Here is a 25,717-nt window from a genome sequence, read left to right as displayed (position 1 = left end):
GAGTTTCTACTCTAGAATAGTTGATAAAGTACAGAGAGAGAGGGATGGGTTGACTGTATTTATTTAGATCTAAAAAAGGCTTTTGATAAAGTGCCACATGAAAGATTACTATGGAAGTTAGAGGAGAAGGGTGGCTTAAAAGGAAGCACATTGAGATGGATGAAGAATTACTTAAGGGGGAGAGAAATAAGGACGATAGTTAAAGATATGAAGTCCAAGTGGAGAACAGTAGACAGCGGAGTGCCACAGGGGTCAGTATTGGCACCAATACTTTTTCTCGTATATATAAATGACATGCCAGAGGGAGTGAACAGCTACATAAATCTGTTTGCGGACGATGCGAAACTGTGCAGAGTCATTAAACAAAAGAGGATTGTGAAATACTACAGGAAGACTTAAACAAGATCTGGAAATGGAGCAAAAAATGGGAGATGGAATTCAATGTGGACAAAAGCCATGTCATGGAAATGGGAAAAGTGAAAGACGACCAGTGGGAATCTATAAGATGGGAGATGGAGTAGAACTAGAAAAAGTAAAAAAGGAAAAGGACTTGGGAGTGACAATGGAAGAAAATAATCAACGGTTAGCCATATTGATAGAATTTTCAGAGACGTATAATTTGCTAAGGAATATTGGAGTAGCATTTCACTATATGGACAAGGAAATGATGAAGAAATTGATAAGTACTAAAATAAGACCTAGATTGGAATATGCAGGAGTTGTGTGGACTCCCCATAAAAAGAAACACATAAGAAAATTAGAGAGACTACAAAAAATGGCTACAAGAATGGTTCCAGAATTTAAAGGGATGGCATATGAGGAGAGACTAAAGGCAATGGATCTACCAACCTTGGAGCAGAGAAGAGAGAGAGGATCTGATACAAGTTTATAAATTGATTAACGGAATGGATGAAGTGGATAATGAGAAACTGATCCTGAGAGAAGAATATGACTTTAGAAGCACAAGATCGCATAGTAAGAAACTAAGGAAGGGACGATGTCTGAGAGATGTTAAAAATTTAGTTTCCGCAAAGATGTGTTGAGACTTGGAACAGTTTGAGTGAGGAAGTGGTATCAGCAAAGAGTGTACATAGTTTTAAAGAAAAATTGGATAAGTGTAGATATGGAGACGGGACCACACGAGCATAAAGCCCAGGCCCTGTAAAACTACAACTAGGTAAATACAACTAGGTAAATACACACACACACACACACACACACACACACACACACACACCAGATATTGTATGCCTGGCTGAAACAAAACTAAATGAGGAAATCAAAATAGTCTTGGATAATAGGTATAATGTATGGAGAAGAGACAGAATGGGTAAAGGAGGAGGAGTCATGATAATGTTAAGGAAGGAAATAGTGATCAATCAAGTGGAATGTGGGAAGGAAAAAAGAAGTATTGTATATTAAGATGCATATTAATAAAAAGAGATACAATCATTGTAACATATGTGAAAAAACAAATTCATGGACCAATCAAGAATACAAAGACATGATAGATGACACAATAAAGAGTCTAATGAGAATGTTAAAGAAAGAGAAAAGTGATATTAGTAGGAGATTTCAACTGTAAAGAAGTGGATTGGGAAAATTATGAAAGTGGTATGGGGAAGAAGCCTGGGAGAAAGATTCTAAACTAATGATAGACAATATGATGGAAGAGAGTAAAGGAATGCACAAGATTCAGAGGAAAAGAGAGCTGGAGATTGGACCTAGTTTTTACAAGTATACAAATGAATGAGATATAAGATATAAGTGCCCATTGGGAAAGAGTGACCATGCAATATTAGAAATAGATATAGAAGAAGGAAAAGAAGATAGAGAGATTCATACAAAGGAGACCGATTAAATTTCAGAAAGGCTGATATTGAGAATCTCAAGAACTATTTTAAAAAGAGACTGGGAGGAGATGGAAAACTCAGAGACAATGCAAGACAAATATAACTTATTTTGGAAATATACAAAACAGGAGTCAGGAATATGTCCCAAAATATAGACCAAAAGAAGAAGGAAAGAAAGATTGGTTTAATGCAAGGTGTGCTAGAAAGGAGAAAAGAGATGGAGCATGGAAAAGGTGGAGGAGAAATAGAATCCAACAAACAAGGAAAACTTCAAGGCAGGAAATGAATATGTTAAGGTGAGGAAGGAAGAGAAATGAATATGTTAAGGTGAGGAAGGAAGAGGAAAAGAAGAAAAGATATTGTGAAAAATGTAAGGAGGAACCAAAATTGTTCTATAGATTCATAAATGGAAAAATTAGGAAAAAGAAACAATAGAAAGGTTAAAAGGAGAGAAGGATGGTGGAAGACCCAAAAGTATGGCAGAACTATTAAATAAAAATTCCAGGAGGTCTTTACTAAAGAATCCAAATTTGAGAGGCCACAGGGTAATAGAGAGACAATCTATATGAAAGAGATTAAAGTAACCAAGCTTGAAATAAAAGAGTTAATGAAGGAACTGGATGAAGAGAAGGCAATGGGACCGGATGAAGTCTCAGGCAGAATACTGAAAGAATGTAGGGAAGAACTAGCAAGTCCTATATACAACATCATAAAATGCTCAATACAAAATGGAACAGTACCTACCAGTAGAATGGAAAAGAGCTGAGGTGGTTTCCATATATAAGAGTGGAAGGAAAGAAGAACCTTTAAATTACAGACCGGTATCACTAACTAGTGTAATATGCAAGATGTGTGAAAGAATAATAAAGAAACAATGGATCGAGTTCCTTGAAGACAACAAATTAATATCAAATAGCTAATTTGGTTTTAGAAAAGGACGGTCTTGTGTAACTAATTTATTGAGTTTCTATTCTAGAATAGTTGATAGAGTACAAGAGAGAGAGGATGGGTTGACTGCATCTATTGGATTTAAAAAGGCGTTTGACAAAGTGCCACAGGAAAGATTACTGTGGAAGTTAGAGGAGAAGGGTGGCTTAAAAGGAAGCACATTGAGATGGATAGAAAATTATTTGAGGGAGAGAAATAAGGACAGTAGTTAAAGATATGAAGTCCAAGTGGAGCAGTAGAAAGCGGAGTGACAACAACAGGGTCAGTATTGGCACCAATACTTTTCCTCATTTATATTAAGTTGACATGCCAGAAGGAGTGAACAGCTACATAAATTTGTTTTGGATGATAGGAAACTGTGCAGAGTTATAAAGCAAAAGGAGGATTGTGAAATACTGCAAGAAGACCTAAATAAGATCTGGGAATGGAGTAAGAAGTGGGAAATGGAATTCAATGTGAACAAAAGCCATGTCATGGAAATGGGAAGAGTGAAAGACGACCATGGGAATCTATAAGATGGGAGATGGTGTAGAACTGGAGAAAGTAAAAAAGGAAAAGGACTTAGGAGTGACGATGGAAGAAAACAATCAACCAGTAAGCCATATTGATAGAATTTTTAGAGAAACATATAATTTGCTGAGGAATATTGGAGTAGCATTTCACTACATGTACAAAGAAATGATGAAGAAATTGATAATTACTATAATAAGACCTTGATTGGAATATGCAGGAGTAGTGTGGACCCCTCATAAAAAGAAACACATAAGAAAATTGGAGAGGCTACAAAAAATGGCTACAAGAATGGTCCCAGAACTTGAAGGGATGACATATGAGGAGAGACTAAAGGCTATGGATCTACCAACCTTGGAACAAAAAAGGGAGAGAGGAGACCTGATACAAGTCTATAAATTGATCAACGGAATGGACCAAGTGGATAATGAGAAACTGATCTTGAGAGAAGAATATGACATCCGAAGCACAAGATCGCATAGTAAAAAGCTGAGAAAGGGAAGATGTCTGAGAGATATTAAAAAATATAGTTTCCCGCAGAGATGTATTGAGATGTGGAACAGTTTAGATGAAGAAGTAGTGTCTGCAACGAGTGTGCACACTTTTAAAGTAAGATTGGATAGGTGTAGATATGCAGACGGGGCCACACGAGCATAAAGCCCAGGCCCTGTAAAATTACAACTAGGTAAATACAACTAGGTAAATACACACACTCACACACACACACAGGAGGATTGTGAAATATTGCAAGAAGACCTAAATAAGATCTGGGAATGGAGTAAGAAGTGGGAAATGGAATTCAATGTGAACAAAAGCCATGTCATGGAAATGGGAAAGAGTGAAAGACGACCTGTGGGAATCTATAAGATGGGAGATGGTGTAGAACTGGAGAAAGTAAAAAAGGAAAAGGACTTAGGAGTGACGATGGAAGAAAACAATCAACCAGTAAGCCATATTGATAGAATTTTAGAGAAACATATAATTTGCTGAGGAATATTGGAGTAGCATTTCACTACATGGACAAAGAAATGATGAAGAAATTGATAAATACTATAATAAGACCTAGATTGGAATATGCAGGAGTAGTGTGGACCCCTCATAAAAGAAACACATAAGAAAATTGGAGGCTACAAAAATGGCTACAAGAATGGTCCCAGAACTTGAAGGGATGACATATGAGGAGAGACTAAAGGCTATGGATCTACCAACCTTGGAACAAAGAAGGGAGAGGAGACCTGATACAAGTCTATAAATTGATCAACGGAATGGACCAAGTGGATAATGAGAAACTGATTTTGAGAGAAGAATATGACATCCAAGCACAAGATCGCATAGTAAAAGCTGAGAAAGGGAAGATGTCTGAGAGATATTAAAAATATAGTTTCCAGAGATGTATTGAGACATGGAACAGTTTAGATAAAGAAGTAGTGTCTGCAATGAGTGTGCACACTTTTAAAGTAAGATTGGATAAGTGTAGATATGGAGATGGGGCCACACGAGCATAAAGCCCAGGCCCTGTAAAACTACAACTAGGTAAATACAACAGGTAAATACACACACACACACAGAGGAAGACACAATACCGTCGCTGAGAATCAGCTGATCTTCACTACCTTTGTTTGGGTTTACAGTGGCCTGGGCGAAAAGTGTGGACTCATTTTTTTTTCATGAATACAGTGTTAAATAATAATGAGTGAGAAAGATATTCCATCTAAATGCAGGTATGTGACAAGGGAAAGAATGAAAGCTGATGATGACAATGTTGGTGAGGGTGAAAGAGAATTTGAAGGCTTTGATATGGCGCAAACTTCACTATTAGATAGAGTCTTGACTATCAAACGTAAATTAGATAAATTGATAAAGGAGAATATGGGAATGAAAGAGAATGAAGAACAGGATAAAGAGCTCCAGAAATTGAAAGAAAGGATAAAAGAGTGGAAGAAAATGAAACTAGGCTAAGAACCGAAAATGAAGATTTAAAAGTCCAAATAGCGAACTACAAAAAATTGATGGAAGAAGGACTCGGTAAAGCCGAAAAAGAAAAGAGAGCTAAAAGATCTAGTTAACAAAGAAGAAGAAAGAGTACAAGACGTGATTAAAAAAGAAGTACAAGCATGGAGAATCCAAGATAAGAAAGACAAGGAATCATTTCAAGAAGTATTTCAAGAACAGTTAAAAGAAAGAGATGAAAATATGACAAGCAAAATGATAGGAGTCCTCAAGAAAAAAGAAAATTTAGTAAGAGAAATTGCAGAAAAAAAGAAGAGTGTAATTATTTTTGGACTGAAAGAAAAAAAATGTTAAATATAGACCAAGAAGGGAAAAGACGAAATGAAATCAGTAAAAGACCTACTAAAACATCTGAATGACGAGGATAGACAGAACTTAGAAGAGGAAGTAGAAGAAATCCATAGAATGGGACCATATCAAGAAGGAACAGTGAGACCAATTAAGATATTACTAAAATCACAAGCAGCAGCAGAAGAAGTACTATATAGAAAAACAAAACTCAGAGAAACAGAAGGTTGCAAAGATATATATATATATATATATATATATATATATATATATATATATATATATATATATATATATAAAGAAAATAGAAACGAGGAGGAAAGGAAGAGACACAATGAACTGGTGGCAGAAGCAAGAGAAAAAATAATGAAAGGTCAGAGGAGGAAAAGAAGGCATTTTTGGAGAATTATAGGAGACAGGATAAGGAAATGGTATATAAAAGAGAAAGAAGAGAAAAGAATGGAGCAAGTTTAACTAAAATGATAAGAACAAGAGATTAAAATGATGTATACAAACATAGATGGGATTTTATCTAGTAAATTAGAATTAAGAGATTACATAAAGAAAGAAGAACCAGATATTGTATGCCTGGTGGAAACAAAGTTAAATGAGGCAATAAAAATAGACATAGATAAAAAGTATAATAAATGGAGGAGAGACAGAGTGGGTAAAGGAGGAGGAGGAGTCATGATGATGTTAAGGAAGGAGATAGTGGTAAATCAAGTGGAGTTTGGGGAAGGAAAATCAGAAATACTGTATGTTAAGATGCATATTAACAAAAAGGAGTTAACAATCATTGGAACATATGTGCCACAAAAACAAACTCATGGACTAACCAAGAATATAGAGACATGATAGATGACACAATAAGGAGTCTTACAAGAATCATTAAAGAAAGGAGAAAAGTGATATTGGTAGGAGATTTCAACTGTAAGGAGGTAGACTGGGAAAATTATGAAAGTGGTATGGGGAAGATGCCTGGGAGATAGATTCCTGAACCTAATGATAGATAATTTGATGGTCCAAAGAGTAAAGGAAAACACAAGATTCAGAGGAAACGATGAGCCGGCAAGATTAGACCTAGTTTTACAAGGGATATACCAATTAACGATGATATAAGATACAAGTGCCCATTGGGAAAGAGTGACCATGTAATATTAGAAATGGATATAGAAGAAGGAAAGGAAGATAGAGATGAATCATACAAAGGAGACCGATTAAATTACAGAAAGGCTGATATTGAGAATCTCAAGAACTATTTTAAAACGTAAACTGGGAGGAGATGGAAAACTCATTAACGGTTCAAGAGAAATATAACTTATTTTTGGAAATATACAAAACTGGGGTCAGGGAATATGTTCAAATATAGACCTAAAGAAGAAGGAAAGAAAGATTGGTTTAATGCAAGATGTGCTAGGGCAAAGGAGAAACGAGATGGAGCATGGAAAGGTGGAGAAGAAACAGAAATCCAGAAAATAAGGAAAACTTCAAAACAGCAAGAAATGAATATGCTAAGGTGAGAAAGGAAGAAGAAAAGAACTATGAAAAGGACATTGTCGAAAATGTAAGAACAACCAAAATTGTTCTACAGATTCATAAATGGAAAAATAAGACAAAAAGAAACAATAGAAAGGTTAAAAGGAGAAAACAGAATGGTGGAAGACCCAAAAGTATGGCAGAACTGTTAAATAGTAAATTTCATGAGGTCTTTACTAAGGAATCCAAATTTGAAAGACCACAGGGTAATAGAGAGACTGTCTATATGAAAGAGATTAAAGTAACCAAGCTTGAAATAAAAAAGTTGATGACGGAATTGGATGAGGAAAAGGCAATGGGACCGGATGAAGTCTCAGGCAGAATACTGAAAGAATGTAGGGAAGAACTAGCAAGTCCAATATACAACATCATAAAATGCTCAATAGAAAATGGAACAGTGCCAGTGGAGTGGAAAAGAGCTGAGGTGGTTCCCATATATAAGAGCGGAAGGAAGAACCTTTAAATTACAGACCGGTATCACTAACTAGTGTAATATGCAAGATGTGTGAAAAAGTAATAAAGAAGCAATGGATTGAGTTTCTTGAAGTCAACAAAATATTATCAAATAGCCAATTTGGTTTTAGAAAAGGTCGGTCATATGTAACAAATTTATTGAGTTTCTACTCTAGAATAGTTGATAAAGTAGAAGAGAGAGAGGGATGGGTTGACTATTTAATTAGATTTAAAAAAGGCTTTTGATAAAGTGCCACATGAAAGATTACTATGGAAGTTAGAGGAGAAAGGTGGCTTAAAAGGAAGCACATTGAGATGGATGAAGAATTACTTAAGGGGGAGAGAAATAAGGACGATAGTTAAAGATATGAAGTCCAAGTGGAGAACTTTAGACAGCGGAGTGCCACAGGGATCAGTATTGGCACCAATACTTTTTTTCGTATATATAAATGACATGCCAGAGGAGTGAACAGCTACATAAATCTGTTTATGACGATGCGAAACTGTGCAGAGTCATTAAACAAAAAGAGGATTGTGAAATACTACAGGAAGACTTAAACAAGATCTGGAAATGGAGCAAAAAATGGGAGATGGAATTCAATGTGGACAAAAGCCATGTCATGGAAATGGGAAAAAGTGAAAGACGACCAGTGGGAATCTATAAGATGGGATATGGAGTAGAACTAGAAAAAGTAAAAAAGGGAAAGGACTTGGGAGTGACAATGGAAGAAAATAATCAACCAGTTAGCCATATTGATCGAATTTTCAGAGAGAAGTATAATTTGCAAAGGAATATTGGAGTAGCATTTCACTATATGGACAAGGAAATGATGAAGAAATTGATAAGTACTAAAATAAGACCTAGATTGGAATATGCAGGATTTGTGTGGACTCCCATAAAAGAAACACATAAGAAAATTAGAGACTACAAAAATGGCTACAAGAATGGTTCCAGAATTTAAAGGGATGGCATATGAGGAGAGACTAAAGGCAATAGATCTACCAACCTTGGAGCAGAGAAGAGAGAGACGGGATCTGATACAAGTTTATAAATTGATTAACGGAATGGATGAAGTGGATAATGAGAAACTGATCCTGAGAGAAGAATATGATTTAAGAAGCACAAGATCGCATAGTAAGAAACTAAGGAAGGGACGATGTCTGAGAGATGTTAAAAAATTTAGTTTCCCGCAAAGATGTGTTGAGACTTGGAACAGTTTGAGTGAGGAAGTGGTATCAGCAAAGAGTGTACATAGTTTTAAAGAAAAATTAGATAATTGTAGATATGGAGACGGGACCACACGAGCATAAAGCCCAGGCCCTGTAAAACTACAACTAGGTAAATACAACTAGGTAATTACACACACACACACACACCAGCCATAATAGCTGCCAATGCATCCCACCACACACACGTAGCTACCAGGCTTGGCTTCCAGTGCACACCACCACACACCCATATGCTCTCAGGAAGAGTGAAATAAAATGGATAGACCGGTAAGAAATAAGTTACCAAATTCAAAATATGCCGATGAGGCCCAGGGAGCAAAACCGAAAGTGGCCAATCAAAGCAGGAGGTAATGTTGGAGAAGAGATTTGAGGAGTTGGTGAAGGAATTAAAAGTTCAGAGGAGTGAGGAGGAGCAGGATAGAGAATTCCGCAAGGCTTTGAAGGAAAGAGTTACGAGACTGGAGGAAAATGAAAAACGATTGGTGGATGAGAATGCACACTTGAGAGTGGAGGTTGAAAAATACAAGAGACAGTTGGAGGAGAAAATGGAGAGAGTAGTAAAGGAGAAAGATGACTTTAAGGAAATGATCAGTGAGCAGAATGAAAGGTTTGAAAGGAATGGGAACTGAAGAAAACACAATGGACTGAGTCGAGGGAAGCAGAGATGGTTGGATTACAAGAAATAATTAAAGATCAGTTGAAGGAAGACAAAAAAGAAAGGTCCAAGGAACTGGTTAAAGTTATGAAGAATAAGGAAACATTGATAAGAGAAATAGCAGAAAAGAAGAAGAGTGTGTTAATATTTGGGATGAAAGAACAAAATATAACATATAAGCCTAAGAGAATTAAGGAAGAATTAAAAACGGTAAGAGATCTGTTAAAAAATCTAAATGATGATGAAAAAAAAGACCTACAAGAAGAAGTGGAAGAGATCCATAGACTGGGTCCGTATAAGGAGGGAGTGAGCAGACCGATTAAAGTAGTACTGAAGTCACAACAATCTGCGGAGGATATCCTATATAGAACATCAAAGTTAAGAGAGGTAGAAGGTTGTAAAGAGGTGTTTGTGAGAAAAATAGAAATGAGGAAGAGAGGAGAAGATATAAGGAATTGGTGGAAGAGGCGAGAAGGAAAAATGATGAGCGGTCTGAGGAGGAAAGAGAAAAGTTTTTTTGGAGAGTTATAGGAGAGAGAGTCAGAAAGTGGTATGTGGAAAGAAGGAATACGGAGGAACCCCTAGAGGAGCAGTGGGTGGACCGTAATGTATACTAATATAGATGGGATACTGTCAAGTAGATTGGAATTGCAAGACTATATGATGGTGGAGAAGCCTGATATAGTGTGTTTGACTGAGACAAAATTACATGAAAAACAAAGGTAAATTTGGATAATAAATATAATATATGGAGAAAGGATAGAGAGTAAAGGTGGAGGAGGAGTTATGATTATGACGAAGAAATAAATAAATGTGGATAAGGTTTGGTATGGGAAGAACAATGCAGAAGTGATAAGCATAAGGATAAAAAGTGATGGAAAAGAATTAATAATCATGGTGACCTATGTACCTCCTAAAACAAATTCTTGGACATTAAGGAATACGACAATATGATCAAGGATACTTTACAGAGTTTGGAAAGTGTATTATCTGGAAAAGAAAGGTGATACTAGTAGGAGATTTTAATTGTAAGGAGGTGGATTGGGAAAATCTAGTAAGTGGTGTTGGAGAGGAAGCATGGGAGAGAGATTTCTTAATCTAATGATGGAAAATATGATGGAACAGAGGGTGAAGGAAAATACTAGATATAGAGGAGATGATGAACCGGCTAGACTGGATTTGGTGTTAACAAGAGAAGTGTACCTATGTGGAGATATACAATACAAATGTCCTTTGGGAAAGAGTGATCATGTGGTTATGGAAATGCAGATAGCAACAACACAGCGAAGGAAAGACGAGACATACAGGAGTGGTAGATTGAATTATAGAAAGATGGACACAGAAAGTTTGAAAAATTATTTCAGAAAATTAGATTGGGAGGAGATGTTACAAATCAGAGAAGTGCAAAAAAATATGAGATTTTTATGAAATATTATAAAGAAGGAGTTATGAAATTTGTACCAAAGTATAAACCGAGAGAGGAAGGAAGAAAGGATTGGTTTAATGCAACTTGTGTTAAGGCTAAGGAAAAGAGAGATGTGGCTTGGAAAAGATGGAAAAAGAGCAGGAGAATTATAGAGTGGCGAGAAATGAGTATGTGAGAATAAGGAGGAGGAAGAAAGAAAATTTGAAAAGATATTGTAGACAAGAGTAAGGAACATCCAAAATTGTTTTACAGGTTCATAAATGGTAAACTTAAAAAGAGAGAGTCCATTGAAAGGTTAAAAGGAGAGCAAGGGATAGTAGATGACCCTAAGAGTATCGTGGAATTGCTAAATAATAGGTTTCAGCAAGTATTTACTAAAGAAACAATGTTTGTAAAGCCTCAGAATGTAGAAGGAAATGTGCACATGGATGACATTAAGATACCTAAAAAGGAGTTATATAAAATGTTGGAGGAACTTAAAGATGATAAAGCGATGGGATCAGATGAAGTTTCAGGAAAATTATTGAAGGAATGTAGAGAAGAATTGATTGATCCATTATATGATATTATAAGGTGCTCATTAGAAACAGGGGAAGTACCAGTAGAGTGGAAAAGAGCTGAAGTGGTGCCCATTTATAAGGGAGGCAGTAAGGAAGAGCCTCTTAACTATAGACCTGTGTCTCTAACAAGTGTGGTCGGTAAGATTTGTGAGAAGGTGATAAAGAAATATTGGATACAGTTCCTGGAGGATCATAAGTTATTATCGTATCATCAATTTGGCTTTAGGAAAGGGAGGTCATGTGTAACAAATCTACTGAGCTTTTATTCAAGAGTGGTTGACAAAATACAAGAGAGAGGGATGGATGGACTGTGTATATTTGGATTTAAAGAAAGCTTTTGACAAGGTACCTCACATGAGACTGCTATGGAAATTAGAGATTTATGGAGGACTGAAAGGAAAAGTGTTAAAGTGGATGGAAAATTACTTGAGATGGAGGGAGATGAGAACGGTAATAAGGGATGCAAAGTCGGACTGGTTGGTGGTTGAGAGTGGAGTCCCACAAGGTTCAGTGCTGGCACCAATACTATTCCTCCTATATATTAATGACATGCCAGAGGGAGTAAACAGTTATATTAATTTGTTTGCGGATGATGCGAAGTTGTGTAGGTGTGTGAAGAGTGAAGAAGATTGTGAAACTTTACAGGCAGATCTAGATAAGATTTGGGAGTGGAGCAAGAGGTGGGAAATGGAATTTAATCTGAGCAAAAGTCATGTGATGGAGATGGGGAAGAGTGGAAGATGGCCAAGAGGGTCATATAAGATGGGTGAAGAAGTAGTGTTGAAAAAGGTGGAAAAGGAAAAGGATTTGGGAGTGATAATACAAGACCATGGGCAGTTTGAGGTTCATATTGATAAGATGTTTGGAGAAACGTATAATTTGATAAGAAATATTGGATTAGCCTTTCATTATATGGATAAAGATATGATGAAGAAATTAATTAGTATGGTAATTAGACCAAGATTGGAATATGCTGGAGTGGTTTGGTCCCCTTATAAAAAGAAGCATATAAGGAAGTTGGAGAGATTGCAGAGAATGGCAACAAAAATGATTCCGGAATTGGCAGAAATGACCTATGAGGAGAGATTAAAAGAAATGAATTTGCTTACCTTGGAACAAAGAAGAGAAAGAGGAGATTTAATACAGGTTTATAAACTGTTGAACGGACTGGATGAAGTGGATAATGAGCAAATGATGTTGAGAGAGGAAAACTTAAATAGAACTACGAGATCACACAGTAAAAAGATAGCCAAGGGAATATGCTTGAAGGATGTGAAGAAATATAGTTTCCCACAAAGATGTGTGGAGGTGTGGAATGGTTTGAGTGAGGAGGTGGTGTCAGCGAGGAGTGTGCATAGTATTAAAGGAAAGTTGGATGTGTGTAGATATGGAGACGGGGCCACACGAGTATGATACCCAAGCCCTGTAAAATTACAACTAGGTGAATACAACTAGGTGAATACACACACAAACAAACAAATGTAAATACAACTAGGTAAATACACACCCTGGAAGTACAATTTCTCTACCCAAATGAAATGCATTAGAGAGAGAGAGAGAGAGAGAGAGAGAGAGAGAGAGAGAGAGAGAGAGAGAGAGAGAGAGAATTTGCACTGTGTTGCAGCACTGTGGGGTTATTTCCCCTTGACAGGCTACACCACAGTCATGGGAGGAATTTTGATAATCCATTAACTTTACTCTCAGAGGTCATAGTAGGCTGGAATGTATATCGTATTCTGAATTACAAACAGAAATGGATTTTTATAATTTAAACTCTTTTCTGGTATTTTCTAAGTTTGACATTTTTCCCCAGAGATGGAGATGGAAAATAATTTAAGTACCAGGAAAGTAAAGGTTAACTTGAAGAATGTTAGATGTGGAATATCAAACAAACTAGCTATGCGCAGATAGAAAATTGTCACCTGCACACTACTATTGTTACTAATTATCAGCTTGAAGCACTGCGTGAAGGAACATCATGTTGTTGCTACGCGTGGGGAACATCTGGTGACACTGATTATCTTAACATCATGTTATTCTGAATTATATGTGTAATATAAACAACATAATTAAGTTCATAACCTTATGTTATTCCAAAATTGTATATTCTAAACACATAAATTAAGAAATACTTGTATTTTTCTTTTTTCAGTCCTATAACCATTTGAATATCTTTTCTGCTCTTTCTTGGAAATTCTAGAGGCCCCTCTATTTTAGGGGTTCCTTAGGAGGGGTTGGAGAAATAGGAAAAGATGCAAATATGAGCATGTGATCGGAGAAGGCCAACAGAGAAGATAGGGTAACAGTATAAGCAGAAGGAATAGAGGTTAGGAAAAAGTAAAGGATGTTGGGCATATATCCAAGATAGTGAGGAGTATGATTGAGGTGTTCCTCCAGTTGCTGTAGGGCTTGGAGGCTAGCAAAGTTGATGGCTAGTTCATCAGGATTGTCAGTGAAGGGAGAAAAAGCCAAAAGTTTGGTGAATATTGAGGTCTCCAAGAATTTGGTTAGGTAAGATGATTACAGCTCAGATAAATTTAGTTAGAGAGGGTCTCTGAAGTCAGATGGTGGAAAACTTAGAAGACTTAGAGCATGGGCATGAGAGCAAGTAGTTGTTGTGTACATAGACGTAGCATCCAGGTCTGGAACAAAACTGAGGAACAAACAAATGCACGTTAATGAATTTTTTTTTTTATTGTGAAAAGATGATTGAACAATGAAGATCATATAGATGGTTGGTATCACATCAGCAAGAATGAGGAGTCTATTATACCAAGATTATACCATAATATTTAGATTTCATACTGATTTTATATTGAAAAGTAACTTTTGAAGATGTTATTTTAAATTATGAACTTTATCACCTAAAATATCACTAGTTGAGAGAGAGAGAGAGAGAGAGAGAGAGAGAGAGAGAGAGAGAGAGAGAGAATTACAATCTGTTCTCTTTAATACAGATGAGGAGAAAGAAGCTAAGAATGACAAAGGTGGCATAGCAGATCAGCGATTGTGGAGTGTGAAGGAGTGCCAAGAGATTTTTTCTTCTGCTGTTCAAAGCATAAGAAAAAGACTTGGGGTAAGAATACACGTTTGGATTTGTTTTCAGATACATCTTAATAATGTGTGTTGGTTTCTATTGTGGATGCACTTTCTGTCAACTTAGTTTTACAAAACATTATGGAAATTTTACTTTCTTGAATGGTATACTGAAAGGTGAGTTTTCTGTTGCAGAAATATGAATGAATGGAGATGACAATGCAGTATGAGGGAAAGTTATGTGAGAGACTGAGATATGTTAAAATCAGGGTAGAGAACAAGCATAAATGAGGTAGTGACTAATAACTACACTGGCAGCAGAAATTGTTAGGTATAAGGAGAAAGGGAAGGGCATGATGGACAGATGGGATTTTATAAACAGAAAAGAAGGGAAACCATATGAGTGTGTGCCATAGGATTTTTTTTTTATTTAATTTTTTTTTTTTTTTTCCCATATAGCACCTGTAGGCATACTTGAAGAGTATATGTAAGAAGTGCTGTTAAGCTTCTGCCCAATAGTGGCGTAGGTAATTTTATTTATAGTGTTACCCATATTAGGGCCCATGGCACCACCCAAGTGTATCTTTGGTGTAACCACCTAGAACCTGGGTATCATGGTGACATATAGTTAACTTTAAACCACTCGACAAATGGCATAGCTTCAAAGTGGTATGTGGTGGGATTCAAACCTATGTGCGGACATCTGCCCGATCACACGCTCCCCACCTTATCTACTACGCCACAGCCTCCCATTTTGGATAGAAGTCTTGGAATGGGAAAAGGCAATAGTTAATAAGAAAAGTAAAAAGGATAAAAGTGTAGATGAAGTTTGTTAGGAAACTAAGTAGCAAATTAAATCCGAATAATTTACTATGCAATTAAACTGAGACAGAGGGAAGGAGAAGAATTTGAAGTTGAAGAGAGAGGATGGAGTTGTTATTGGTAATAGAAGAAAGGAAATGTGATGAAAATAAATATAGATAAACGGAATTCCTATTAATAGTAGGTAGGATATGGAAGTTGTGTGAAAAACATTTTGCTGATTTAATGTAGTGGAAAGTTATGAGATATGGAAGTGGGTGAAGATCAAGTGTTCATGTAGATTAGAATTAGTAGGGGAGAGGTAAAGAGAGGCTTGGCTAAGTGTTGCAAACCTTCAGGTGTTAATGAAATAATTTCAGAAGTACTGAAGTATAGGGGAAACATTGTACAGATATTCCCCTATATACAGTTCACTATTGTGGTATTTCACTTTTGTGATTTTTTTTTTAACTACCTTAGTTCTGTTATGTTTTTACTACCCTAGTTCTATTTCTATTATATGGTATGCTGTTTAAGTGTTATGATATCTCGAGTACCTACCCATTGGCTTTGCACAAAAGTACAGTGAATCTCAGTTTTTTCATGGTTTAATTATCACACATTTGTTTTTATACAGTTTGCCATTGGAGCCTAACTATTTTTACATAATAAGATAGGAAAGCCCAGTTAATCATGAAAAAGTCTGCCAATGTATTTTAGCAAGGCGTTTGATAAGGTACCGCATAGGAGGCTAGTGTACAAATTGAGACTACATGGGATAGGAGGTAGGTTAGTTGATTGGATTAGTGAATGGCTTTCTGATAGGAAACAGAGAGTAGTATTAAATGGGGCAATGTCTGAGTGGAAGGAAGTGGTTAGTGGGGTACCCCAAGGATCAGTGCTAGGACCTCTTCTTTTCTTGGTGTACATTAACGATTTAGATATAGGAATTAGTAGCAAAGTATCAAAGTTTGCAGATGATACTAAGATAGCATGTGCAGTACAGGGTGAAAAGGACAATTACAGAATACAACGAGACCTGGACAGGCTGATAGCATGGGCAGACAGGTGGCAGATGGAGTTTAATTCTAAAAAGTGTCAGGTTATGCATTTAGGTAAAGACAACACAAACTTTAACTATGAGATGGTGGGATGTTGGCTAGAGGCAGTAGAGGAAGGAAAGGATTTAGGAGTAGTGATAGACAGCTGTCGACTATGAAATTTTCAAAGCAATGTTTAGAAGCAAGAAATAGGGCAAATAGGATCCTGGGTTTTATAAATAGAAATGTTAGTTATAAAAGTAAGGAAGTGGTGCGTAGCTTATATAATTCCTATGTTAGGCCCCATTTAGAGTATTGCATACAGGCCTGGTCACCCCACTATAGGCAGGATATCAACATGTTAGAAGCAGTTCAGAGAAGAGCAACTAGGATGATACCAGCTTTGAAGCGCCTGGACTATAGAGATAGATTAAAGGAATTAAACATGTTTTCATTTGAGAGGAGATGTATAAGAGGGATATGATAGAGTTATTTAAAATGTTCTCAGATACAAACTACATAGATGTGAGATCTTTCTTTACCTTAGAGGAGGGAAGTAGGACTAGAAATCATGGCAGGAAGATTAGAAAGCAAGGCTGCAGGTTAGATATAAGAAAATATTTCTTTAGTCATAGGGTGGTAGACTTCTGGAATGCATTGCCAGAGACGGCTGTAAATAGCACTAGTTTGACAATGTTTAAAAACAGATTAGATAAGCACTTAAATTTATTAGATTTATAATTATGTATAGCACTGCATGATAGTTTTTATAAGAAATTTACTACAGTTAAACAAGACATGATCCCCATGTATGGGGACCACAAATTGTAGAGGATTTCGCTGCAGGACTTACTCCTGTTAATGGGCCAAATATTTAGAATTAGTATATAATGTATTGTGTACTTGTAAGTGTATCTTTAAGTACTGATGACGAGGTCGCTGTGCGACTGATACAGGATAACCTAGATGGGCCCTGGTGGCCCTTTGTTATCCTATTATTTATGTTATGTTATGTTATAAAGGTCTCTGACACCCTATTTCTCTCTCTCTCTCTCTCTCTCTCTCTCTCTCTCTCTCTCTCTCTCTCTCTCTCTCTCTCTCTCTCTCTCTCTCTCTCTCTCTCTCTCTCTCTCTCTCTCTCTCTTAATGGGTATAATGATATATTCCCCTGTACAAAAGCATTTGTTTGGGTGAATGTTTGGTGTATGGAATGGCCCCTCCAGCCATGGAGAGGGTGGGATACACTAGAGTAGAGTGAGAGTAAGTACGTACAGTAATAGTTTTTATTATCTGAATTTTATTCCTTTATTGTTGTGTTATTTTCTTCATGTAATGTGTGTTTTATTGATTTATGCAATGACTGTATTTACATACGACATTTCATGATTTTTATGGCTTTGAAGGATACTTATATATAGATTATATTTTGGATTGTAGTACTTAGGCCACTTCAGCCTTGGGGAATGGTTAAAACATATGGACACAAGATTAGATTTAAAGTAAGTATGAAAGAATGTTACTTATTTTATTGCTTTATTTTTGTTTATTTTTATATATGTATCATGTATTTTCTTAATATAGGCAGTATATGTATTTACCTATGATATTTTGCAATTTTTTATGGAGTTTAAGGAGGCACTTGTATAGAGATACATGGCATTACAGTGAGAGTTAAGTATAGTAATGATTTCTATTTATCATAGATTTTTGGTTTATTGTGTTTATTTTATTTGTTTAACATGTCTTTTATTATACAATAACTATCTTTACATATTATATTTCACAGTGTTTATGAAAGGTCTTGGAATGCATTACCATTTTTTTTTGTATTCATTATTAAGTTTGCTATACAATGATTCACTTTATGCTTTGATTTTCACAAACCAATTATGAACGTATATCAAAGAGTATCTTTACCTTTGGTAGCATGCCATAATTTACCATGTATTTTATCAAATAAAATGGCTGATTTCTTCATGGTAAATTGGGATTTCCCCATTTTATTGTATAAGAGTACTTAGGTTCCAGTGACAAGCTATATAAAAATGAAGGGATTATAACTGAACTGTGGAAAAAACTGAAGGTTCGTTGTACTAGTGTCTAGAGTAAATGTGTGCTTATTTGGGATATCATAAAAAACAAAGCCATTTCTTGTATAGTAGAACTAGGATAGTAAAAAAGCAAATATTGTATTGTATAATGGTGAATTGTATAATGGAGAATATCTGTATTTATTGATATGCTATGTTTGCAGTGTTGTTGCAGACTAGGTATAGCATGTCATCACTTTGTAGGGAGCAGCCAATTTGGTATATCATATTTTTTTTTTTTTCTTTATATGTAGGGAAGAGGGCCAGCCAAGGGCAAAAAAAAGAAAGTTAGAAAAAGGCCCACTTGAGCGCTGGCTCTCCAAAGAGTTAAAGAAGTGCCAAAACCGTCAGCCAGAATTAGAGGAGCAAATGCCTCGATACCTCCCTCTTAAAAGAAGACAAGTTGTAGGAATTCAGAAATACAGATGCAGGGAGGGAGTTCCAGAGTTTACCAGTGAAAGGGATGAATGATTGAGCGTACTGGTTAACTCTTGCATTAGAGAGTTGGACAGAATAGGGATGAGAGGAAGAAGAAAGCCTTGTGCAGCATGGCCGCAGGTGGAAGGGAGGCATGCAGTTAGCAAGATCAGTAGAACAGTTATCAAGATCAGTAGAACAGTTATCATGAAAATAGCGATAAAATATAGAAAGGGATGCAACATTTGGCGGTAAGAAAGAGACTGAAGACAGTTAGTCAGAGGAGGGGAGTTGATGAGATGAAGAGCTTTCAATTCCACCCTATCAAGCAAAGCTGTATGACTGGAACTCCCCCCAAACATGCGAAGAGTACTCCATAGAGGGACGGATAAGGCCCCTATACAGAGTAAGCAGTTGGAGGGACGAGAAAAACTGGCAGAGACGCCTCAGAACACCTAATTTCATAGAAGCTGTTTTAGCAAGAGATGAGATGTGAAGTTTCAGTAAGATTATGAGCAAAGGACAGACCGAGGATATTCATTGTGGAAGAGGGAGACAGTTGAGTGTCATTGAATAAGAGGGGATAGTTGTCTGGAAGGTTGTGTCAAGTTGATAGATGGAGGAATTGAGTTTTTGAGGCATTGAAAACTACTAGATTTTCTCTGCCCCAATCGGAAATCTTAGAAAGATCGGAAGTCAGGCATTCCGTGGTGTCCCCGCATGATCTGTTGATTTCTGTCACAGACACCTGTTTTTCATACAAAATATAGCAGTTCCACTGCTCCACATACCTTTTCGCCGAGAAACCACCCGCTTTAGCGCTACGCCTGGCAGCGGCGCTCATTGCTGCCGCCAGCACACTGCGTGGGCAACCGTCAGTTATTTCTCGGCGCGCAAAGCGAGTAGACCTGCATTTCCGCCGCTGCTTCCTTTCTTCCTCGCCTTTTTTCGCCTTCTTTTCTCCTCCTGTTTCTATGGAGGAAGATTCTAGTGATGTTTCTGTGTCTCCGGGGCTGTCTGTTCCCGTCCTGGAGGGTGTTTTGGCCAGCCATATGGACGCCCCTGCCGGTCCTTCTGCAGTGTTTACGTCTCCTTCGCCACAGCCCATGAGGCGGATTTGCTCTAGGCCTGACTGTTCCAGGGTCTTGGGTAGTGTCCTCCATGATCCTCATTCGGTCTGTATCAAGTGCAGGGAGTTCTGCAGCCTAAGTAAGAGGTGTGATGAGTGTTCTGGCTGGAGCAAGGATAAGATTCTTACCACCTACAAGTATCAATGTGGGTTGAGGCAAGCGGAGGCTAAAGCTAACTTAAAGGGTAAGTCTAAGGGCTCTCTTACCCGGTCTGGTATCAGCAGTGACACGAGCCATATGTCTGGGGATTCTAGCTCTCAGGTCTCCTCTGCTGGTTCTGTTGGAGGTGTTGCCCTTCAGGCAGGCAGTGTAATTTCTCAGGATGAGTTCACTGCTGATGATTCAGCTTCTCAGCAGGGGTCTAAGCCTCCAGTCTCTATAGATCTTTCCCTGTTTTTGGAATCCTGGCAGGAGCAACTCCTTGCTTCTGTTTACAGCCTGGTGTCTTCACGGTTGGGAGAGTTACATAACCCTGTGTCTTCCCTGGCTACTGACCCACCTCTTTCAGCTCTCCCCTCGTCCTCGGACAGAGACCTGATGAAGTTCAGTGTCCTGCTCCCCCAGAGTCCTGACGCAAAAAGGTGTGTGCAGTCACATCAATTCAGGGGGCCAGGGGGCCCCGTCCGGGGGCTTGAGGTGGCTTCCAAGCGTTCTCATCCTCCTAAGGATGACGCTAGAAGGATCAAGAAGTCCCGCTCCACCTCAGTGGTGACCGGTGCCCTGGCTCCTTCCCAGGCCCGGTCGGTGTGGGGGGACAGGGAGAGGGTGGACCAGTGCACTGCTCCTGGCCCCTCCCCCAAGGCCCAGGGTGAGGGCCCAGGCAAAGGTGATGCTCTGCCCCTTTGCCTACCAGGTGGCTTGCCCACGCCCTTTCCACGGGCTGCCACCTATGTCCTTTCGGCCGCTAGGGGCTCAGAGTCAGCTGACCCCCCTACGTCCTACCAAACCCACTGTCTTACGCCAGAGAGGCGCCAGAACCTCCTCTCCCCTCGAGGTGTGCACTTCCCCTCTGTGGCTGGCGTCTCCGCTCCTGGAGGCACCCCCTGGACTGCCCGTCTCTGGGGTAGTGACCTTCTCCTCATGGATAGCACTGATAGACAGGTACTCCATGGTTTCCCCGGCCTTCTTGTTCGGGGTGGCAGGGCCTCCTTGTCTCCAGGACCTGCCCCGTCCCTCCACATCCCTGGGGGGCTGGAGGAGGATGAGACCCAGCCACCATCGGCCTCCATATACCATCGCATGATGGATTACATCAATTCAGTGTTTGAGGACGCGAGGGGGCAAAGGCTTGAGCAAGAGGGTCCTCTCACGCCCGGAGCTGGTGCACCTGAGTCACAGGGAGGGCCAATTCTCCTCGCTAGGGTTCAACCCCTCCAGTTCTTCAGGGAGCAAGCCAACAATGCTTACCTGAAGGCCAACGACAGGAAGCCGGCTTCTCTTGGTTATCCTTCAGGCAGGTTTGCCAGGATGTACGCAGTATTGGACCAGGAAGGCTCAGGGAAGGCTACTGCCGTTAACCAGGACTTGCACCATGCCTTGAACTCGGGCTCCCGTGAGCCGAGGGTTATCCGTGACCAGCAGGAGGTCGTCAGGATGGAGGGAGTGGTTGGTCGTTCTCTGGACGCATTCAACTACTCTTTTTGGTGCTTAGGTGCCCTTCACCTACTGACGGTACTGCATCTCCCCTCACACTTATTGGATTTAGAGGGACAGCTCTTTAAGGCTGTTCGTATGGCCTTGAATGACATCTGCCATGATTCTACTTACGTCAATGCCAAACTTCGGGCCTGGAGAAGGGAGTCCTACATTGCCCACCTCAGACCCATCTTCTCTCAGGTGGAGAAGGGCATCCTTAGACGGTCCCCCATCTTTTCTCTTCTCCTCTTTGATGAGGCCAAGCTGCAGGAGGCGTTCCAGTCTTCCAAGAGTAATGCTGCCATGACTCTCCATGAGACTGCTCTCAGGGCCCTGGCTTGTCTACGTCCAGCCACCGGTACTCCCTTGGTGGAGCGCGGTTCTCATCTTTCTGCCCCCTCAGCCTTGAGGCCTCCGGCTGCTCCTCCCTGGTGAGCACAAGTTCGCCCTCGTCTTGGGAATCCTCGGGGTGGATCTTCCGGACCGCTCTCTGCCCGCCCTAGTGGGCAGTCAGGAGGACGGAGGGATAAGCCCTTTCGGAAATGACAGTCTTTCTCACCATGGGGTGGTGGGGGCCTGTCTGGCCCTTTGCTGGGAAGGTTGGCTCAAGATCGGGGCAGAGGAATGGGTCCTCAGTGTTCTGCGGGAAGGCTACCAGATCCCCTTCTCTTCCCCTCCACCCCTGACCACTCTCTTCGAGGATCGCAGGGGTTATGCCCCAGGGTCACCCAATGGTCTCGCCCTCGAGATGGAGCTCCAGCGTCTCTGGACAAAAGGGGCTATAGAGGAAGCGCCTCCTTCCCCAGGTTTCTACAGCCATGTGTTTGTCGTTCCAAAGGCCACAGGCGGGTTCCGCCCCATCATCGACCTCTCCCTCCTCAACAAGTACGTCGTCACCACCAAATTCAGGATGGAGACTGTCCGGACGGTAATGTCGGCCATCCGACAGGATGACTGGATGGTGTCACTGGACCTTCAGGACGCATATCTTCAGGTGCCCATTCATCCCCACACCCGTCAGTTCCTGGGCTTTGTGTGGGAGGGGTACCACTTTCAGTTTCGAGTCCTCTGCTTCGGTCTCTCCACTGCTCTGCAGGTTTTCACTCGTCTGATGGCTCCTGTCTCGGCGGAGTTCCATCGTTAGGGCTTCCGCCTCTTCAGCGGTAGAAGCTCGACACGCCACAGCTTGTCTGCTCAGGCTCTGGTCAGACCTGGGCATCCGAGTAAATTGGGAGAAGTCATCCCTGACCCCTGCACAGAAGACCATCCTCGGGATGGTGATTCGCTCCCTCTTTTGAGGGTTTTCCCGACCCAGGGGAGGATTCGAGGCCACCAGGATTTACTCTGCTCCTTCCTCAGTTGCCCGTCCCCCCCAGCGGAGCACTGGTTGAGACTTCTGGGGCACATGTCTTCCCTCATACATCTAGTGCTGGGATCCAGGAGGCGGACGCATCTCCTGCAGATCCAACTGAACCAGCAATCGGACAGGTGGTCGATGCTAGACGACCATCCGGTCAGCTGGGACAGTGCTTCACGTCAGGACCTGGAATGGTGGCTGGAGGACGAGAACTTGGGGCAGGGTCAGCCTCTTCAGGTTGCCATTCCGGACCACCTTCTCTACATGGATGCCTCTACAGTCGGCTTGGGTGCGTCGCTCCTCCAGGCTTCTGTGAGTGGCCTGTGGAACATCCAGGAACAGACGCTCCACATGAACGTTTTAGAACTCCGTGCGATCCACCTCGGCCTCCAGCACTTCACGGAGGTGGTGAGGGGCTCAGGTGTCGCTGTCTTCTCGGACAACACCACGGCCCTCGCTTACCTGCACAGGGAAGGGGGTACTCATACTCACTCTATCCTTCTCAACCTCGAGGCACGCCAGGTCCTCGACTGGGCAGAAGCGCATGCAGTGTCAATCTTGCCCCAGTTTGTGAGGGGCTCAGTCAATGTGGTGGCCAACTGCCTCAGCCGCCGACACCAATCCCTGTCCACAGAGTGGACCTTACATATGGATGTTTGTCACCTGCTGTGGCGGGTCTGGGGCTACCCGACAGTCGACCTGTTCGCCACTCGTCTCATTACGGATTCGAACTTTGTGTCCTCCTTTCAGGATCCGCGCCATCGCCACAGACGCCTTCCTCTACAATTGGGACAACCAGGATCTGTACGCCTTTCCACCCTTCCCCCTCATCAGGAGAGTTCTCAACAAGCTCCGGGCTTCCCGGAACACCCGTCTCATCCTCATAGCCCCTTACTGGCCTCAGAAGGAATGGTTTCCAGATCTGATGGCGGCGTCGGTGGAGCCTCCCCGCCGCCTCCCTCTTCGCAAAGATCTATTGAGACAGCCACACATCCACAAGTTCCACATCGGTCTCCCCGGGCTTCAGCTGACAGGGTGAAAACTATCCAGCGCTTTCTGAGGCACAGGGGTTTCTCCTCTAAGGTGGCCCAGTTCTTATCTTATGACAAGAGGCCTTCCTCTGCTTCCAACTATCAGCACAAGTGGAAGGTGTACAGGAAGTGGTGCAAAGATCACGGCCACACTGTCTCCAATCCCACTGTCCAAAAGGTCGCAGATTTTCTCGTTCACCTGCCCCAGGATTGCAATCTCTCTACCTCTGCCATTAAGGGTTATAAGGCCATGCTGAATGGAGTCTTTGCAATCAGGGGCGTGGACCTCAACAATGACCGGGTGTTGAGTGCTATTGTCAAGGCGTGCTCTTCTCAACCCCGCAGACCTACTAGGAATCTTAGTCCTTCCTGGAACCTGGATGTAGTTCTTCGCTACCTGTCCAAGGCCCCCTTTGAGCCCCTTAGGCTCTCGTCCTCCAGGGACCTGACCAGGAAGACTCTTTTTCTCCTGGCATTAGCTACAGCGCAGAGGATAGGGGAGATCCAGGCCCTCTCCTCCCGGACTAGCTGGCAAGGACAGGATCTTATGGTCTGCTATCTCCTGAGTTCATTGCTAAGACGGATACGGAGTTCACAGCACGCCCCGGGAATTCCGTATTAAGAGCCTTACTTCCATTCTCGGTTCCATGGATGAGGAGCGCTTTTTGTGCCCTGTTCGGGCTCTCTGCCACTACTTACAACGGACTGCTTCAGAGACAAGGCCCAGGAATCTGTTTGTTGCAGTTAAACGCCCTTCTCGACCTATGTCAAAAGCGGCCATCTCATACTTCCTCAGGGATACCATCAAGTCTGCCCATGAGGCTATTTCTGACTCTGTCTGCCTCGAGGTCAATGCCCGTGCCCATGACATCCGTGGCATTGCTGCCTCCATGCTCCTCTGGGAAAACTGCTCGGTTCCGACCATCCTGAAGGCAGCACGCTGGAGGACTCACTCGGTCTTTGCCGACCATTATCTCCACGATATAGTGCGGAAGGAAGGCGACGTTTTTTCCCTGGGTCCAGTTATTGCAGCCGGTCACATTGTGGGCTGACAACTACCACAAGGTCCTCCTTGCTCTGGGGTAATGCTTCGGCTCCCTCAGGTGAACACCCCAGTGCTCACTTACACTGCTCGTCTTAGTTGATTGGGTCAGTAGCCGGGGTTCTCTCCTCTGCGTCAGGGTATTGAGCACGCTCCTGGAACACTCATCCCCTGACCCCTAAGGCCTGCTCCCTTTTAGACACACGGGTTAGGAGGACCTCCCAAACCCTCAGCCGAGCCCGCTGGCACCCCTATGCTGCCCGGCCTCAGCCAAGAGGTTAGTGTCTACATATGGACAGTTTGTTTTCACCCTCTACGCCTGGCACTTTCTTCTGACTCCCGCCTCCTTCAATGTTGGAGTCTGCTATATTTTGTATGAAAAACAGGTGTCTGTGACAGAAATCTAATTTTTAATACTAAAATTAATTTCTTCACTTACCTGTTTTTTCATACAAAACTTCACTGCCCTCCCTTCCTCCCCCAGTCAGGTTCTCTCCCTTGAGAAATAACTGACGGTTGCCCACGCAGTGTGCTGGCGGTAGCAATGAGCGCCGCGCTGCCAGGCGTAGCGCTAAAGCAGGTGGTTTCTCGGTGAAAAAATATGTGGAGCAGTGGAACTGCTATATTTTTTATGAAAAACAGGTAAGTGAAGAAATAAATTTTAGTATT

At 41.0% G+C, this 25,717-nt stretch overlaps 1 protein-coding gene across 3 annotated transcripts in view; it reads left to right on the top strand.

Annotated features, from left to right (window-relative positions):
• The window catches only part of LOC123506846 (SUMO-activating enzyme subunit 2-like), a 254,108-nt gene that overhangs the window by 117,475 nt on the left and 110,916 nt on the right, over positions 1-25,717 (top strand). For all 3 annotated transcript variants that reach the window (XM_045259200.1, XM_045259199.1, XM_045259201.1), the window contains exon 7: positions 14,427-14,545. In XM_045259200.1, coding sequence (XP_045115135.1) covers positions 14,427-14,545 — 119 coding nt within the window. The remainder of the gene's footprint in view (positions 1-14,426; positions 14,546-25,717) is intronic.

The sequence above is a fragment of the Portunus trituberculatus genome, chromosome 21 (assembly GCF_017591435.1).
Source record: "Portunus trituberculatus isolate SZX2019 chromosome 21, ASM1759143v1, whole genome shotgun sequence".
Taxonomy (NCBI): domain Eukaryota; kingdom Metazoa; phylum Arthropoda; class Malacostraca; order Decapoda; family Portunidae; genus Portunus; species Portunus trituberculatus.
Note: the sequence above shows the minus strand (reverse complement) of the source record. Positions and strands in the feature narration are given on the sequence as shown.